Source organism: Harpia harpyja, chromosome 9 (genome assembly GCF_026419915.1).
Source record: "Harpia harpyja isolate bHarHar1 chromosome 9, bHarHar1 primary haplotype, whole genome shotgun sequence".
Classification (NCBI taxonomy): Eukaryota; Metazoa; Chordata; class Aves; order Accipitriformes; family Accipitridae; genus Harpia; species Harpia harpyja.
This window is the reverse complement of record NC_068948.1, coordinates 10,594,057-10,613,732: the sequence shown is the minus strand read 5'-3', so window position 1 is coordinate 10,613,732 and position 19,676 is coordinate 10,594,057. Positions and strand designations below refer to the sequence as shown.

General features: G+C 38.8%; 2 protein-coding genes across 2 annotated transcripts in view; both read right to left on the bottom strand.

The window, feature by feature from the left end:
- Positions 1–19,676, bottom strand: part of CKLF (chemokine like factor) — a 100,077-nt gene that overhangs the window by 31,112 nt on the left and 49,289 nt on the right. The gene's annotated exons all lie outside the window — the stretch shown is intronic.
- The window catches only part of BEAN1 (brain expressed associated with NEDD4 1), a 65,215-nt gene continuing 49,163 nt past the window's right edge, over positions 3,625–19,676 (bottom strand). The window contains exon 6 of the mRNA XM_052797663.1: positions 3,625–7,271. Within this exon, the coding sequence (XP_052653623.1) occupies positions 6,923–7,271 (349 nt within the window). The 3' untranslated portion in view covers positions 3,625–6,922. The remainder of the gene's footprint in view (positions 7,272–19,676) is intronic.

Below are 19,676 nucleotides of genomic sequence, written 5' to 3'. Positions count from 1 at the left end.
TTTGACTTGCTGCAAGTGTGAATTGACTTGATGTTTTTTTAATGGCTCATCTTATTATAGATTGTCTTCATTACATGATAGATTTTAAAACGAGTATCTCTCTCACTGTTAACCACTGGGAATGTATGGCTTCTCCTGGTTAAGGGAAATCTCAGGGTTACTTGACCACAGCCCTGTTTCTTTTCTTGCAGAAAGTGGCTGTGTGGTGTTACAAACAAACTGGTTTTTCTCTCTGACTTTCCAGGCAAGAGAGCTTTCCAAAAACATATGCTTTTGATCGTCATTCCAAGTGAAATGTCATTAGGAAATACTTTTGTAGAATTTGTGTATAGATAATTGCTGTATAAAAATTGCTGATCTAGCCAAGAGGGAAAGGGGGACAAATCCCCATACTACCACCACATGTTAAAATGAGGCCATCTGGCCATCTGCTGCAATGTCTGAGTTTCTTCCCCTACCATATGTGCATGCATGCACAGACAAGCTTGGCTGTGCTCTTAGTAGGGTGCCTGCAGGCGGCTCAGCTCTCTTCTTGCCATATGCAAAACTTTATTGACCCAAATGAGGGTTGGATTTCGTGTTTCTGCACACTGCTCCCACAGGGGTGGGATTGGAGTCTTTAAACTTTGTGGTTCTTGTTAACATATAGAATAGCTGCATTTTGTTAAAGCCTGGTGCATTTTAGTAGAGTGATACAGGGAATCTTGCTTTGTTGCTGGTTCGAGTGTTTCAATAAGGCGTATTTGCATAATACAGTAAATACCGAGTTGTCTCATCTATCTAGCTATCACTGCGTTTTTGCTCACTGAATTAGTTTCCTAGTACAGCGTCCAAGGATGGGGTTTATTTCTGTGTTTTGAAGGTCCTAATACTTTAAAAGCCTGTTCTCTGAAAGGGAAGCTTAATCACTTCCCTGGCGTGTGTTTGATACCAATCCCTTCACTGCCAACTGGGCAGAGTACTCGCCCATGACCCAGATGCTCAAAAGTCCAGTTGCAGTTCCCTGAGCTATGAGGTCTCCCATCTTGCTCCTCCTTCTTCAGTGAGATTTTGAAATGTTTTGCAAAGAAGTTTTGCTCTTTTCTGGGTGTTTTAATTTTATTTATCACTGATTTCAATCTCTTGCAGAAATACAAAATCCTGCTAGGAACAAAGCTGTGACAAAATAATCTTAATTTTTACAGGGTTCTTTCAGTGCTTCATTGTCATTTGAATTTAAATAAAAAAAAAATGTTTCTCCATTGTGAGTGTATTAGGTTCATTTGGAGTGTAACAGAAGACAGACTCTATCAAAATGATTTTTTTTTTTTTCTTTTAAAGACTACAGCAAGGCAAAAACCTGGTCATTAGTCCTAGGAGAGAAGAGGAATTGAGTAGAAAGGAATGGCCACTTTCAGCTGTGCATGAAAACTGTTGCTATTTCCCTGGTATTCAAAAGACACAATGCCAATACCTGGTGAATTGCATCAGGCTATATACCTGACTTTTTTTTTTTTCATTGCAGTTGGGCTGATTTAGGCAGAGGAGGTTTATTGAAACAATATTGACAGGAGATGCAGGAGAACAAATAAGAGAATCAAGGCATTGGACCCAAAACACGAATGGACCACTGTGGATGCTTCTAGGTTCCTTAAAGCTTTAACTTTGTGCCTCTCCTGGACATGGAAGCTATTTTGCTTGTTACTTTTTCTTGCTTTAATGGAAATGAGAATATATATATATGCATATGGACCTGTCTGAAATCCAAGCTGTGAATTTATCGTATGCTTATGAGTTCAGTAGCCAGTGTTCAAGCATACATTACTGTGAGCTGAGGAAAAGGGAAATTAATATGAACTTTGCTAGCTGAGAAGAAGTTTTAATGCATGAGGTGCTGTTGGGGATTCAGAAAACATGGATTTAATTTCTGATCTATCTACAATTCCCACTTCACATGTAGCACGTCACTTCAGTGGAGTTAGAGCTGGAGGTGCTTGGATGTAATTGTGGTGATGAGTATTTTCACTGAAAACTTTTTGCTGTGACAACAGTATGGTGTTAGAAATCACGTAGTTCTCAGTGGGTCACTAATGTGGTCTGGGCTAAGAGAATCCTCTTTTCCCAGAGGGTATTGGCAGAACATCTAGGGTTTGGAGAGCTGCTAATATTATGTGACAAATGTACAACTGCCAATTCCCAGGCTGTGAAGCAGCATCAGACACTGTCAGACAGTGATAAAGAGAGGATATGGAAAGCTCCACTAGAAGGAGAGGGCTGAAACTTGGCCTTTCCGTTCCCGGTAACATGTGGAATCTTTCTCTCTCTACAATGTATGAAATGCTAATTCTCCATTTCCCCTCAATTCTAGTATCTCATTTCTGTATGAAAATGGAGAACAGCTTTCTGTTCTCTGTCCTGCAAAACCAAGAAAAATAATAACTAGGTCTTTCAACTTTCTTGTTCCTTTCCTCTAAGCTGTCAGGCTTGTCAGTCTCCTTGACTTGTAGAGCCTCAGCCTGGACTCAGTTTCCTAACAGAGCAGTAGTGAGTGGAGAGATATTTTGAGCGTTTTAAGAATAATAGTGCTGTTCATATTCCCAGGCTGTTGTTAATTTTTCTTTTTTCCTAGTAGTATGACATTATTGGCTCATAGTTAGCCCATATTTGTCTCAGTCTAATTCTCAGACATTCTCCTGCAGTCTAACAGGTCACTCTGTGTTGTGCGTTTGTGAATTTGAGCCTACATTTCTGAAGTGCAGGAATTGTATTTGTGTTCACTGGATTGCATCTTGTTCTTTCCAGGCTGTTTCTCTGTCTTGTCAAATTCCAGTCCTGCTCTCCTACATATTCCTACCTTTCCTAGTTTCATGTAATTTGCTGATTTTAACAGGTCCGTTCTCTCTCAAAGCTCTGAAATCCAGCAAAACGCAGTGTTTTCATTAGGACATGGATGATCCCACTGGATGCATCCATTCAAACTAACACAGAGCAATTGATAAATACTCTCTTGTATGATGATTATTATTTTAATTTACAGAAGTCTGTGGTTGTAATTTTATGTAGATAGTATTTCTCTAGTTTAAGGAGGGGAATGATTTGTCAGACTGTAGCATGACCACTTAGATCAGTTTGATGTGGTTTCCATTCAGGAAATACAGTGGTACTCACCTTGCTGTGCTAAAAAATTCTCTGAATATTTCTGGCAAGATTGGCCTGTTACTTCCTGGCTTTTCCTCTTTTTTCGTGGCAGTATGTTGCCATTTTCCAGTCTCCTGACCTTCGTAATTTTCAGAGGTACCTATGAATGTGTTTTTGAGGGTTTCGGATGCTTCTTGAAATGCCTGAAAGTATTTCAAGGTAACAATTTCCACTGCAGCAGTATTGCAGACTCTTCCCTTCCTGCTGTTGCTGAGCTGGGCTGATCCTGGCTGGGCATGCACTGACTCATCCCCCTGAGCAGGAGAGACCTGACTGCTCTGATGGCTGCTTATTCCTGTGATCTCTGACAAATGTAAAGTCCAAATTTAAGTGGCTGAAGCACGATGTTGCTTAGTCAACAGTTGCTTAGTTGCCTGATTAACAGGAGGCTAAAGGCAGTGCGTAGTTCCAAAGTGATACTTGACGCAATAAAAAGCACAGAAGCTGTATAGAATACATGTATGTTCTTTACTAAAAGTTTGGTGTAAAGATCAGTGTACTAAAAATTGAAGCAAAGATATGACTACAGAAATACAGTATTGTTATCACATAGCAAGAAACAGCATGTCCAAACAATTTTCTTTCTCATATTACCCACGTAATAAATGAAAGGCCTGTGTTAAGCCTGTTTTAGGACTGGCATTAAAATTATGTGAGAGTTTAGGATAAAATCTGATAGGGGGATATGTATTTCTTAAGAGGAGCATCAGGACACACTCTGTCAACTTTGCTGAGATTTATCCATGATCTTAAATATTCTCCAAGAAATGAAAACATGTTCTTATGCATCATTACAAGAAATGTCAACACTGTTCCAGTAGTCGCAGCAGAAGCTGTTAGAGCAGCTTTAGAGCTATAAACTTTTCTTTCTAGTATTGTCTGTTTGCAGAGGTATATGGGTTGGATTCATAAGCTTTGTTTCCACAACTTTGTTGGCCATCACCTAGTTAAAAAGATTAACAAGAGTAGAAAATTCTAAGCCACGGTAGCATATTCTACTTTTAATTCACAGTTTGTTTTTTAAAGATTATTTCCTGATAATGGATGACATAACCTATGCATTTAGTTGTGACTTAGAAAAATGCTATAGTATGGAAGTGTATGTTTTGGTTGGCTTCCATATCTGTGTGACAAAGAAGCTGGGATTATTTTGATGGATGAGTCCCTTATTGTGAACTCTGTGTCGCGTGATAACTAGATGACTTGACTTCATAAAGTGGTATACCACAAGAGGGAGTAGACAGCTATTTGTAAGTAATGCTGCTACATAAAATTCAGGTTGCAATGCTAAGGATGCGTAACTGTTATCAAATGAAGAAAGACTTTGATTAGTTTTCTATAATCTTAGTAATGCATTTCTATCATTAGGTAAAATACAAATCTCCCATTTTCATCAGAGGCCTATTAAAATTAGTTTATTTTTTATACCACAGATAGAAAGTTAGTAGAAGGGCATGAAATCCTTGTCAGGTTAAAAGCCAAGCAGGTTGAAAGGATTTCCCAAAATGCACAGAAACTGCAAGCATCTGTAACAGAGTAGAGGCTTGCCTGCCAGATGTGAAAAGCCCTCTGTGCTTGTCTTCAGAAGAACCTTCAGGTTTGCTATATTACAGGTAAAAGAGAGATTCACTTTCAGGGGAAAAAAAAAAAAAATCACATTTGCCTTCTAATATTTATTAGATTTCTCCCTCCACCTCCCCAATAGCAGCCTGAAGTAAGCAGGGTCTGGTCCCAGTGCCTTACCCTGTTCTAGGCAGGTGTCCAAGAGCTGCAGGAAGACACAGCTATGAAAGCATGTCCTATTCTGCATAAATAAACCTCTGTGCTTTCCTTCACTTTTTATTTTTCCTGCCAATAAAACTGACTGGTACATTTCTATATGGGTTTTAATTTCTGGCTGCTAATAGATGATGTAGAGTTTTGTCTCTCTTATTGCAGGATACTTTGCATACCACAAAACTGTTTACGCTAGTACTTTATACAGAGGGATAGTTCTGTCTGTTAAAAATACAAATGTGAAATATAGCCTACATTCTGGCAATGCCTGCCAGCACTTTTGCAATGCAAAATTGTGAATTTTTGTTGTTTTGGGTATAGTATACTAAGAATATTGAAAATCTTGCCAAACTGCAAACGAATTCTGTTATTTTAGCAAAATACATATTTACTCTCATCTACGTAGCAAAAAATGCATATTTACCTTATCTCATCATGTGCATATGACCCAGTAATGGTATAATTTATACAGCAGTAAGAACCATATAATTACTTCCCATCTAAGTATTAATTATAATTGTGTCAATCTTTGGAGTGTTGAGTGATGATTACAGTTGAAAATTATTTAGTATTTACAGAAAATCTAAGTGCAATTTTAATAATTTGGATGATGCTTCCTTTTAAACACAGTTATATATTTACTATAGTAATTTTTACATATCTTTCAGTGGGGGTAGTAAACTGAAGTTCATTTTATCAGTGTAAAGAGATTTTTTTTTTTTTTTTCAGTGAGACTACTTCTAAGAGATTTAGTGGAGATGAGCCTCTGATAACTCTGCTAACTAGTACTGGTGGAAGATGTAGTTTAGTCCTTGGGTGGAGATAGGGTGCTTCTATACCATGCAAGATTAAACTCTCACGTCTGCAGTTTACCTCTGCTGTTCCTGTATGCATCTCCAACTTGTATACATTTATCATATGAATGTGTGAGAAATCCAGGTCTATGAACAAAGGCTAGATTTGTGGGTAGCACAATTTCAGCGAAACGGATCGTGCCTAGTAAGAGGTTTCTGCACAAAGTGAGGTTCTCTGTTACTGCGCATGCCAAGTCCAGCATCTGTTATTTACATCACACTAGTGCAGTTACTAGAGGTCAAGGTCCTTTGTAACACTACAGGCTCCTTACTGAAGGAGACCAGTTAGTGTCTCAAAATGCAGTCATGCGTGGGAATTGGCATGAAGCATCTTCTGGGATTCCAGACACTGCCCTTCCCTTGGCTATAGTAAGTCCCCGCAAAGGCCTTGCAGCTCCCAGGCCTGCACACAGCTGTAGTACAGCTTCCGTAGGTAAAGCCAATTGGTCTTTGGGAATCCACTGCCACCTCTCCATCACTTGCCACTGGTTTCTTTTGAGGAAGACTTACAGCAGGCTTTGCAATGATCAGGTAAGCCTGGTACTGGCCAGGCTTTCCAAAGGAAAAATGTGATTATCAAAATATTATTCTCCTTTTTCTTTTGCTCCTATGTGGTACTGACAGTCATGTTTTGCAGGCAGTGTTCTGTCTCTGTCTACTGAAATACATAGTTAGTCAAAGAATTATTTAAAAATGCTTTGTTGCCAAGACACTGAATGAAATGTACAAGTGATACCTACAAAGACAACAAAATGCTTTTCTTCTCCTTCTGCTCTAAAACATGCGAAGTATCATAAAATCAACAAGTAGGCTTGACTTGATAACATGTATCTACATTAAAAGTGGCTGATTTCAATGTGTTTTGAAATGCTTCAAGAAGGTCAGATGCAATGCTTGTCACTGCTGCTCTTTTATGCTGTGTGATGTCATGGAACACTTTGAAGCACAAAGAGGGAAGTTTAGGTAAACTTTCAAAATTCACAGTAAAAAATAAAATCCCATTGCATCCCTGTTTAAAGATATAAAATAGATAAAACTTTCAGAGGTTTTATTCTTCCATTTAAATGTTTTTGTTGGTCTGAGTTCTTCAGAAGAATTGAAGGAGCCACTTTCATTCACATGATTTGGTTCAGAAGGGTCTGATAATCAGTGGAAGAATTTTTCAGTACTTCCACTGGAACAAGTGGGATGGGGACATTCTGCTCACATACCACCGTTTCGTACAGGGGAGCAGCCTCCAGAGTGAGAGATGACAAAGAGATGGATGAAACAGGCTGCTGCAAGTCCTGCAGCCTGACTGCATAATTTGCAGCCTGTCCTGTAGTTCCAGATGCTGCTTCCTCTTCCAGGCTAAAGTTTATAGATATTTCATTTCTTTGACAAGGGTCCGTAAAAGAATATGGGGGGGGATCATCTGTGGGAATGTATATTTGTGTTGCTCCTGGCCCCACGCATTCATCGTAGCTGAAAGAAAAAAAGAATATTTCATTAGATTCCTGTGAAAAATGCCACAGTACAGTATTTTCAGTGTAACAGGGGCAGGTAAAGTGAGAAGAAAAGGATCGTCTGGTGTTTTGTTCCTCAGCCTACATACTTGCTTACCCTGCCATGTGAGACACTCGAGAGCATAACACTTAAAAGCATGCTTCCAAATACCTGAAGACAATCCCAGGGGCCTCAGTGAAAGTTTAGACCCCATCCTCCTGCATGAAAGTACCATGCAGCACCATGTGGCAGTACCGTTCACCTGAGGTGCCTGGGGATAAGCCCAGCTCCTTACAGCCGGTTACGCAGGAGCAGGAGGAGTAACACTGCTGGCTCACACAAAGCTGTGCACCCTGCACCAGTCACCATAGGTGCAACACAGCGGGGGTTCATTCCTGCTCTCAACTGCTTGTAAGTAGCTAAGTTAGAAAATAGCTGGGGAAAAAGGAAGTGGTGTTGCCATTTTACAGTTACAAAATAAGCTATAGAGAGCTTTAGATGGAGTCTAGAGTATCACATCAAATGCTGTCCTCCTGACTCACAGGTCTCTGGTGCTCAGCCAGCAGTTACATGCGGTCTGGTGTCTGGGTTGCAGATCTGTGCTGGCAGAGGCAGCAGGATTTCTTGCTGAGGTGCAGAGCTGTGATGAATAATCTTGATAGATTCATGCTGGTCATTCTGATACTTGGCAGACTCCCCGTCATGTTCCTCCCGAAAAGGAGGAATGCAAGACAGACCAATTTGTGGGATTTCTGTGAGAAGCCAGCTCCGATCTATCCAGGCTTCGTAGTTATGTCCATGCCACCAAGCTAGAGCCAGGGGAAACTATTACCTCCTCACTCCACTACTGTGCTCACAGTGCTTGCTGTCCCACTGTGAATGCTGACAGGCACCTTAGATTGGAGCTTGGACTGCACAGCCTAGGGAGGCCCAGAAGGGGTAAATAATGAGCCTGGATAGACCAGCGTGTCTTTGTGCTTGTGTTTTCCCATGTTCTGTGTTGCAGGAAGGGGATGGGAACGGACAGAGTGGACATGAGTAGGCTCCATGCATTTGTACCGTGCTGCGCTGGCAATCCCCAGCCCTCTGAGCCTAAGGGCTCTGCAGAGATTTCACTGTGGCCCCAAGGGGGGCTGAACCAGAACTAGTGAATCTGGTCTGTTATCTGGGTGGTCCACTGTCTAGTGATCCTAGCATCATCTGTTTGTCCACAAACTAAAGCTGACTTCACTTTTGCTATCAAACCAGCCCAGGTCTAGTAGTCTGAAGGAAGGTCCTGTTTTCCTGGTTCACTGGCTACAGGCAAAAGTGAGGAAGAGTTGTAACATCATGATCTTAAATGTTGTACCTGCTTGCTTTGTGGCTGCCTTGTTTAGCTGTTTTGGGATCATTTTAAATCCAGCTGTGAAGGAGAGAATGTTTCCTGTAAAAACCTTCGCCTGCTCAGTTAACCTGAAAAACAATTCTGCTGGAGCCAGACAAATTAAGAACCCATTTCCTCAACCACGCTAACTGCAGAGCTATTAAGATCTAGGATATTTCCTGAAACTTAGGATATTTAGCGTATGTCTTCCCAGCAGACTGTAGGCAGTCATTCTGTCCCCTGTAATTGCATTACTGCCAGGCTAAACCCAAGCTAATAAACCCTACTTGTAGATTATAAGTGGCTTGCAGCAGGGCAGCTTGCATTGGTTAGAGTGAGCTCAAATCTACTGCAATCACCCATGGAGGCCCTGCCTTAGAAAAATACTTGGTTCTGCTGCACTCATTCGTACCTTTCCCTCAGAGTGCTCCTGATGATTTTGATGGTATTGTTCCTAGTCCGGGTGATGGCAGTGGGTTTTGGGGAAGGGAAAGGTAAGAAAGTGAAATCTTAGTACTAGGTTACTAAATAACTCAAATATTCACAGGTGGTTTTATTTTTACCTCTATCTTATTTTTATATTTATGAGGACAATGGTTTTAAATTCAGACTAGAAAATTTTTATTTCCCCATAAGAAAGAATGGTATTTAAAAACATAGCTGTTCTCAAGATCCTGAATAGGGCTGCTAGGTACTTCAGAAACAAGTTCCAACACGTAGGAGGTTGAATTGTTTTTGTATAGCATGTGGAAAAAGCTTTCAGTCCAGCCTCTACTAAGCCCACTGAAGCTTTCAAGCATACCTGATATTCTTTTAAAAGATCTTAGACCTCAGTCAGAGATCGAGGACCTGATGTCCTCACCTCTTCATGAACTCAGCAAGAGTAAAGGAGGAGCCCCTCTTTGCATGATTACTTACTATGAGCTGCATCTTTACTTAATTTACATTTTGCTGACCCAAAGCCCAGTGAATTTATTTAAAATCTTTCCACAGATTTTGACTGACTTAATCAGGCTAATGAAGAGCACCTACTGGCTCCTGTTACTGTAGTAAAAGAGTTTCAGTTTTGAAAAGCTCACAGTAATGTGAGTTTCAAGGTGGAAAAGTTTGAATCCTTTTGCTGAGACACAAAAGAGAAGAAGCTTCTCTGTCTCCTGATTCTGGGCCCAGGCCCAGCACAAGGGAAATCTGCCACTGACCTAAAGGAGAAATGGGCACATTCTACTTACTGTTGTTATCTGATCATCTACATTTCTTTCCCTTGGATTTAATTTAGTATCTTTCATGGACCATAGCTCTGCTCTGTAGAACTAAAATGCTTGGTGGGATAAATAGTAAAGTGATCTTTTGGGAAGGAGACTTTTAAGCATCAAGACAAATGGGTAGAAAATTATGGTATTCAAGACCTGGCATTTTAGTGTTTAGTTCCAAATATCAATATATTAGTGTTAGGGCACTTTTTCTTCATATATATGATGGATAAAAAATAATTCTCTCTTATTGTCCAAACTCCAATGCAAGTAATCTCCCCCCCTCACTTTTGGCAATTAAGTTCACATTTTAAAAATCTAATAGGGCCATAAGTAACACATGCCAGATTTTCAATTAAATAACTTTTTGGCACCTTTACAACTGTACCTACAGATTGTTGTGGCTAAGGAGGCAACTAAAAATCATTCAAATAGCTTTTTTTTTTTAAAAAAATAACTTATTGTATTTCATTAGCAACTTATGATAATGATACTCAGTTTCCCATATTCTCTCCTAAGCGTGGTATCTTTGCTTGTAATGCTGACATTGCAAATAGTTATTGCTATGATACTGTTAGTGGAGGCTACAGATAAGGTTCCTATAATTTTCTGTTGAGGATAGAAAGGAGATGAATTAATGTCATACAAGCAACTTTAACTTTGTATTTTTTTCCCTAGCTTCCAAGTGTTTTGTGGGGGTTTTTTTGTTTGTTTTTGGTTTTTTTCCCTCCTCTGTTTAACAGCCTCAGTAATTTGGCTGTGTTTTCAGAGTGCTTTTATAGAGGTATTCCTGTAGTATAACTAATGAATCATCAACACTATAAGCATGAATTCTACTTTGCAATCTCTCCTTCAAAGAGACCATAGTATGTAAACTTATACATCTAGTCTTTACCAGATCTTTTTTTTTTATTAGAGGATTCTAAGCAAGTATTACAAGAAGTAATACACAGTTTGACAGGCACCCACTGTCCATGTATGTTGGTGGTTGGAAAATCATTCCTCAAAAGATTGAAAGGATTACTTACAAAAAATTGTAATAGCAATCATTGCTTGCAGTTGATTACCATGTATTGATGTGAGCGATACTGGACTAAATTCCTCCTGTTGTCTTAAAATAAAGCTTCATGTTTGAGGAGAAGAGGTGAATGGACTCTTGCATTTTACTGCAGTGAGGCCTGTATCACGAATTAAGTGGTACTGCTAAATTGTCCTGCAGTATGAGGTCTGCACCTTTGACATAGCTTTTAGGTTTCTTTTTTTTTACTTGCAAACAGCGCAAACTAGAATAGAATGAAGGAGCTGCTTTCTCTTCAGCTAGTATGGAGACCTTGATACCAGAGGGGCCAAGAGGTACTATGTAATGATGGCTACCACTAAAAAGAACCAGTGCATCCATAACAATCAGTAATGATGATTCCTCATATTAAAATTATAGTGTTACATGCAAGTCACTTAAGTATGGTAACTAATGCTGTTGATTTCATCTGAGAAGGTGGCAGCTGGAAAGCTCAGTGATGTGGAAAGCGGTGGTTTCAACATGAGCCAATGTCCATGTCACTGAAAGGAAGTGTCCCCTGCCCTGTTGCATACTCCCACTGTGTTCCTTGCACTACTTCCTCCAAACCATGATCCCCAATCTGGAGCTAAATAGGCAAAAAGCTTGGGTGCATGGGGTTTTTGTGTGTGTGTGGCTGTTTGGAGGTTTTTGTTGGTTTTGTGCGTGTGTATGTGTGTTTTTTCTGGGCCGGATTTCTACTGATTTAGCTACCTAAATTGGAAACTCACAGCATAGTCAGATGGCCATCGATGCAACACAAGGGAAATAGAAGTGTAAGAGATGGAGGAAGTGGTGTAGGTCTTAGACCACAGCTCACACGCTGAACTTCTTAGCCATATCATAAAAGTGCAACCTCAGTAACTGCTAAGGGAATGACACCTACATATATATGTGTATATGTGTGTATATATATATTTTGCAACTGAAAATGCAAGAGCATGGAGCTTGCATGACGTAAGTGGAGAAACAAAAATACTTGCTAGTCTCTTGCAAAAAATACAATGATAGTTATGTTTTATCTGAGAGATTCAGTTCTGTGAAGTTATTGTACATGTAAAAAGTAGCTGATGCTTGAAGTTCAGTACAGCAGTCACAGGAAAATCCTTCTAGACAAGAAAGCAAATGCTTTTGAAATGTTACCATAACTTAATAAAGGACACAGGAACTCATTACACTGCATCTCATTAATATCACGCATCTCTTTCAGCCCTGAAAAGAATCCTCGGTTGCAGTACTTGTGGTGCATTTTAAATAATATTATCTTAAGGTTCAGTGTATCTTACAGGCAGTCATGAGAAGGAAGGGGTTACTGACCATGAAATGTGCTGCTGTTTGCATTTTTTTTTGGCCTTCTTTCTTGTCAGAATAACTTCGTTGTCATTGTAGACTACATTATTGAGTTTTTAAGGGATAATTATACTAGGAAAGGCAAGGAGGGCTGATGTCTGTTAACATCATTTTACTGCATGTAGATGTGATCTGCAAAGAGAAGAATGTTGCTTAAAAAATACAGCAGCTCTTGAAGCTGACCTTGTTGACTCAGAATGTTGGAGGGGGAAATAACTTCATGAATTTGTCAGGTCTCATTGCAGTAAGTATTAGGATAGGTTTGTTGCTAAGGAAACCCAAAAGATCTTACTTAACTACCTGTCATTCATAAATTATGACCTGCTCTCTGGGAAAGAAGAAGGTTCTACTAACAGAATTTTTTAAGATGCAAACAATAGCTAGTGAAAAAAAGGCAAATCTGGGGAATGAAGAATTCATTGTGAAATAGATGTCTTTTTGTTTACTTTGTTCATTTGTTATATGTTATGACTCTGCTAAAGTTGCTTCTGTTGCATAGTTTCCATTTTGCTGATGACCTACTGTCTTCTTTTAATAATGGTAAACAGAATCACTAAATCTGCAAAATACATGTGCTGATAGGTTTAAGCTACGATGAAAACAACACAAAGGTTGTTTATATGATGTTGTTACCTAATAAAGAAAAGCTGAAATTAGAACAAATATACTGTAACTCTCCAAAAGGAGGATTAAAGGAAAAAAATAATGATGCGTTTGATGACCATGTAAGTAGTTCAGCTGATGATGCTATCTCTGATGGCACAATCTATTAACAGCTGGGTTTATAGGACAGCAGCCTGGAAATCTGTCAGTGTTTCCTTTGAGGTGTTTTTTCTTAGAATACATATATTCTTTGGTGATATATAACTACCATGAGGAAATGTATCATTTTTGACAGACTTGCCTTTATAGTGACATATGTCATGAGACAGGATATTTTTCTAGGTTTATTTTTGATACTGACGGTTTCCATTTGAGATACTAGGTGCATTTACTAACGATATTTTGACTTTTCTTTTGCATGTGTTGTCAGTGACTTATTAAGCATTAGTTTAATATTTTCATATAATAGCAATCCATTCCATATTACGGCTTGTCTCAGTCATTCACTTAGTTTAATTCTTGAACAGTGACTTAGAATGAAGAGCCAAAACGTATTTCTTTATTAAAAAAGAAACACCCTGAACTGTTGGGGCCTAGTAATTAGAAGAATGATAGTGCAAGTTAAGTGGCACCTCCTCATATGCAGTTTCAGTCCTCCTAATTATATTGTTAGTATGAAATCAACATCCATCTGTCTCGGGGCCTGGATAATATTACATGAGAATTTTTTACTATGACTGATCCCAAATTACAGTGGATGAGGGGGTAAGTAAGAAACATACAACACCTAGAGATAACAGCCCGCAGTGTCAGCCAAGACAGAGCCCTGAAGGAATGATCCAATGCTCTATAAAATCACTGGACTATCTTCTGGGAATGTTTTGTCACATATGTTTGAAAAGTGGCTATTTAAACAAGGGGGAGACTCCTCTTAAGGTAAGGTACTCTGGAGGAACCTCTTTCTTTTTATTAGCTGTAGAGTGATGCTGATCTCCTAACGTAATTGACTTTAAAGCTCCCAGAGGTGTGGTACATGGACCTCCAAGATGCCTGCCTGATCTTGGAGTAGGTAACCATGAACAAATAACACTGTTATCTTCTATTTCAATGTTTTTAAATAGTAAAAAATGTAACCCAAGGTCTTGTTCAAGGAAATATCTAAGGCTTAAGTAACTTAACCCTTGAAGAGACAGGAAACCTGGAATTACTTTTTTTTTTCCCGGCCTTTTTTCTGTTCATAGTTATTTCTGGAATTTCCCATTCCCTCACAACTACACTAGGACTATTTGTGTTAATAAGCACTAAAAGGCTGGATCTTTATTCTGCACTATGTGTCAAAAGAATCTTGAGGAAGTTTTGACTCTGATGAATAAATACTCCAGATGAAAAATGAAATTAAATGTAAACGGTGTTTTCATGAGAACATATACCAGATAGCATTTGAAACTGATATAATACAGTTTCAATATAATTGTGCAGCTTTAAACAATTAAAATAAATGTTTTAAAAAACCCAAGTCATTCTATGATGAAGATTTTACGATACATTTCAGCCTGGCATTAATTTTATACATAGTAAGAACCACTTGATCATAAGCAGCGTTTAGTCTCTGGGTTTCTGTAACCATTATACAGTAAATGACAGTGAAGCCGTGGGCACTGGTTGAGTAATAATAATCAGTTAAGACAAACTTATTTCAAAATAATCTCTTGTAGCCTCCCAAGCCATGGAGTTAATCCACAAACAGGGTTCTAAACAACAATACCAACTTTTGCATGTCAGCAGGAATGCTTAGGACCTGCTAATATTTGAGGAATTTTGCCATGTGACATGTTTTAGGATCACATTCCTAGAAAGGGCTTTGCTTTAATTATTCTAGGAATGAATTCTGAGCAGGTGAAGGAAATACTAGCTGCAATATGCAACTTATGTCTTAAAGAAAGACCCTAATTTACCTCTAAATATGAAAACAAAAAAACCCCAAACTACTTAAGGTACTTTCTTTTCTAAGACATTCTTTTCCATCCCTCACTTCCCAGTCTAACTACTGGGAAATTACAGAAAAATATTTCTTTGTTTCAGTACTGTTATCAATGACTTAACAGCTTTAAGTTGTGATCGTTTCACATGGCACAATAAATTTCTGCTTAGAAATGCCTGGTGCCTCTCTTTCATCAGGTTTTTCTGCTTTCAGTGCTGCAGGGTGGGTTTTTTTTATATGCAGCAATAGTTAGCACTTCTAGAGTGAAACTGGGACAGGTGTAGATAAAGGCTGGTCAGACGATACAGCATCGCAACAGATATGATGACAGAAAGTGAAGAGAACTTTGTGCCTTAGCCTCCCAACATGCAGGCTGAGGTGTGAGAAGATTTTTGACTACAAATACAAGCAGCAAGTAATGAGAAAGGCATGGTTATTTAAGAGGAATGGAATTGCCACAAAAAGAAACTATCATAAAATGGCTGTAAACAAATTTAAGCTAGAAATAAGAAGGTTGCCATAATAATTAGGAATTAGGTCTGTCCTTAGGTATTCTGAAATGAGTATAATCAGCACAAAAGATCTTTGCAAACTCTGTTATAGAATAGGTAAGTTTCTGTTAAAAGTGATTACTGGCAGCAGCAGGGGTAGGACTGGGTAACTGCAGAAGATCCTCTGACTGAAATGGCTTCCTGAAGGATGATCTGTTGGTAGAAAATAGCAAGATGAAGGCAGCTTGGGGGAAAACCTATCCATACAGCAGATATAACTTGATGGTGCTGCCACTGGTGTGGTGGCATTGACATCAGGTGAGAACCTCACCAGGGCAGGGCTCTGTTTAGAGATATACCAGAGACATCTGAAATACTAGTCTAGATACACTTGTTGGGAGCTTACTTGCAGACCCTGACCTCTCAAGGGCTGGTTTAATGTTGGGCACTAAGGCAATCTCCCTGTGCTTACTGGATGGGCTGTGAAATGTGGGTGTCATGTAAAAATCCCTTCACAGCAGAAAACAACTAACTAATCAAAAAGCAATTAACTTGTTTCTATACCTAATACTAATTAGGAAAGCACTAGGATTTGAAGGGAGGGGCTTTTGAGGGTCTAGTTGCTCAGAATTCGGAGTTGAAAGAATTGAGAGTTTTATCTCATGTCATGATTTCCGGTGGATTTAAAACTGTCATATTTCCAATGGTGTTTTTTACTTTACTGACTGAAAATCTCAGTGAGGGTATTGAAGTGAGATCTGAACTTAACCACAAAAGTCCATCTCATGCTTTGCCAACTGTCATTATAATGTGCCAAAAGCTACTTACCATGCATGCTTGCAGGAAAAGTGGCCTTGGCAAAGGAATACAGCACAACATAGCAAGTTTTTATGTTAGTTTCCTGCAAGCCTAATGCTGTCTTTCAAGAAAATCTAGGAAGCTCAAGCCTTCTTCCCTCTGATACGGCTAACTTGCTTCCTCAGAAGTGAGGGATGGAAAAGAATGTCTTAGAAAAGAAAGTACCTTAAGTAGTTTGGGTTTTTTTCGTTTTCGTATTTAGAGGTAAATTAGGGTCTTTCTTTAAGACATAAGCATTTCCTTTTGCCACTTTAAAGTAATTTTAAAATGGATTTGTCTGTTTAAACAATGCAGACTGAACATAGATATTAAGAGTACTGAAATTGATCAGGCCTAAACAAGACAATTTTCCCTAGAATTGATCCTATATAGATTAGGCAAGATGACCAGATGAGGTGGAGTGAGCATACTTAAAACAAATGAGCAAAAAAACCCCCAATCTGTTCTAATGTGAATACTAGGATAATGGGTGACTAACTGGTTTTTATCGTAGTGTGCCCTGCAGGACACATTTCAATCTGAAATACAGAGAGGACTTTTGTGGCTTCCATTAAAACTATTCCTGAAGCTAAATCCCTCCATCTCGCTCAAGAGTCATTCCTCAGTGATGTTCTGTATTAGGCAGTCATGAGTCACGGATGAAAAAGGTGATAACCTTGGTTGCCCAAAGCTCTGTACATACCATTAATATCCAATCACTAAGGAGTGAAAAAGCACTTAGTGGAGTGGGGAGAAATGCATTTCCTCTGGCCGAAAGGTGAAAAGTTGATGAAATTCCTTTCATGCAGGGAATCTCAAATCTCCTCATTGTTAGGATTTTAGAGATTGTCATCAAGAAAATGCAATAATTTTTAATTTACTTGGCCCTTGATTCATACTGTACTTCAAGCCATTTAAAACATGTAAGCTCAAATTATTTTTAAACAGCTTTCTTATTACGTATATATAAAAAGATAATTAGGAAAGCTCACTATAGGTGCATGTATTACAATGAACTCTTGGCACAGTGAACATGAGCACGAGCTTGTGATTTCTATCTATAAAGGTATTATCCACATAGTGTTAACAGCATGTGTTTGGGATGTGTAAAATGTCAACTACAGCCATCTTGATCAAACTCCAGAAGACTTTTCTGATTAAAGGTCTGCTGCCTGCCATATAATTCCACATAATACTCTTGATTTTTTTTTCTTTGATTCTTCTTAAAAGTTGAAAGATACTAAAAATTCAATTAGATGATTTTGTTTATACCATCACAGTCAATGTTGAACAAATTGGCAAATACTGGATTTACAGGCTTTCCAATATTTCTTTCAAAGTCATATTTACTATGATGAAAGTTAAGCTGTGGCAGGGAGATTGTTCTTATATTTTGTCCTGGTTGAATTTGTTCAAGTTTCCTAATTTGGGAGGAGAAGAATTCTGTGGTTTAGAATTGTTGCCAGATCATGTGGATCATCTTTCTCAGATGTCTGAAGTTTCTTAGAAACAAATACTTTGCTACCTCTTGTAACACAGACTATGAAACATTAACGTAACTTCCAGCACTACTACAAGTATCTGTACATGTTAGAAATAGGCTCTAAAATACAAATCCCTAATATCTTGAAACTGCTAAGTTCATACCCACTGTATTTTGTTTTTATATTTCCCTTCTACAACTCATGTAAAATCAATCTGACAGATGCTAACACAGATCTGAGATGAATTAGAAAGCCATTAATTATCCTAAAGGGATGTTTATGGATAGGAGCACTGTATGTTTTGGGCTGTCAAGACAAATTGACCAAATGGCTTCTCTGTAACCACCCTGCAACTATGGCAGGCTAATGACAAAACTCAGTGCATGGTGTTTCTCTAAACCTAACGTAAAATCTAATGTAAGAAAGTGGTTAGTGGATTTGCCAAAACTACTTTTTCTAAAATATTTAACTATGGCAGCAGTGAGAAAACAGCAAAACCATTAACAATAATCTTTACTTTTGACCTGTGATGCAGATCTGCAATTAATGGCATGAGCAGTGTTTCCTTGTGTATGCAGAGTCAGATCTTGGGCCTCTCAGGGACACAGTCCACTCTGCCCAGAAGGGCATCTTGAGGAGGCAATGGTTGGACACCTTTATGTTGCTCTGATCCTAGTACTGATGTCCCAGAACAGTTTCTTAGAACAAGGTAGGACACAAGATAGTTAACTTGTGCCAGGCTTATTACAGAAGCAGCTAGAGAATTTACAGAAAGCCCAGATCATCTAGTGCTATCCTGTATCACTCACGTATCTCTTTCCAGAGAACTCCATAGAGGTGGAAAATCCTTCTTTGGGCCTGTTTCAAACTGGAAATGGAAGCAACCTTTGGTATAATCTTAGGAGACCTGCCTGCTAAAGAAATATGTTCTCAGCTTGTTCACAGGAGTCTGAGCTTGTTCTCAGAAATCTGGCCAACTGCCCACTCAAGCTGTTGCTTGGGTGTCAGCTGGCTGGCTTTTATTAGTAGACTCAGTGTGGGTCCAAAAACCAGTCTAAATTTTTAAGTGGATTTATATGAAGTTCTACAAATTTAGATGCCCGGCTCGGAATAATTTTTCACATTGTGAGCTTTCTGCTAAAATATTTACACCATCTCTAAAAGCCTATTTATTATATAGTATGACTTTGTAATACATAAAGGGTTGCTTGTAGAACATGCATAGAATAGAAAAAGCAAAGATCTATATATTGTACATTCATACTGCTGACTTGCTCTATATTGCATATGTATACAAGAAGTCAGAAAAGGGCTGGTCTTATTGGTTTACCTCAAAACAGAGTCTGCTTAAAAAGAAGAAAAGAAAAAAAAAGGCGGGGGGGGCATGACTGTTCAACCATTATTTGCTGTTTGTAAGATACAGCACTACAGAAAGCCTGAAGTGATGTTCTGTTTCAAACAATTTCTGTTGGTTCATTGGAGGGAGTAACTGAATTCCTCCTTCATTTATTAACCACAAGGTGCATGAGGCACACAGAGGAGATATAGATGGCCTAAAGTGCAACTCTTGTCACTTGTGATGGCTGCTCTTGTATCCTGTCAATGCAGGCAAACATGTGGAAGGAGCTGCTATATAATTTCTGGAATAACTGTCTTTGGAAAGAGCCTCTTCTAGCGATGTTACTTCCCCAGGCAATTAGAACTGCCTGATATTTGAAGGACGCTCTTCTCCAAAGATGCTACTACAATCCAGGCAACTATGGCTCTCCAGAGCAGGTTTGGGTTAAACAGCTAAAATGGTAGTTGTCCTCCTTCACAGATTACTGATATAAGATGAACAACCCCAAACAATTTTCTCCCTATCCTAAATTAGGAGGGTTAAGTACAATTACTAGGTATGTCAGAAAGATATGTTTTTTCAGTTCTGCTTTCTGATAGAATACCATGGTTAAGAAAGCTGAGAAGTGA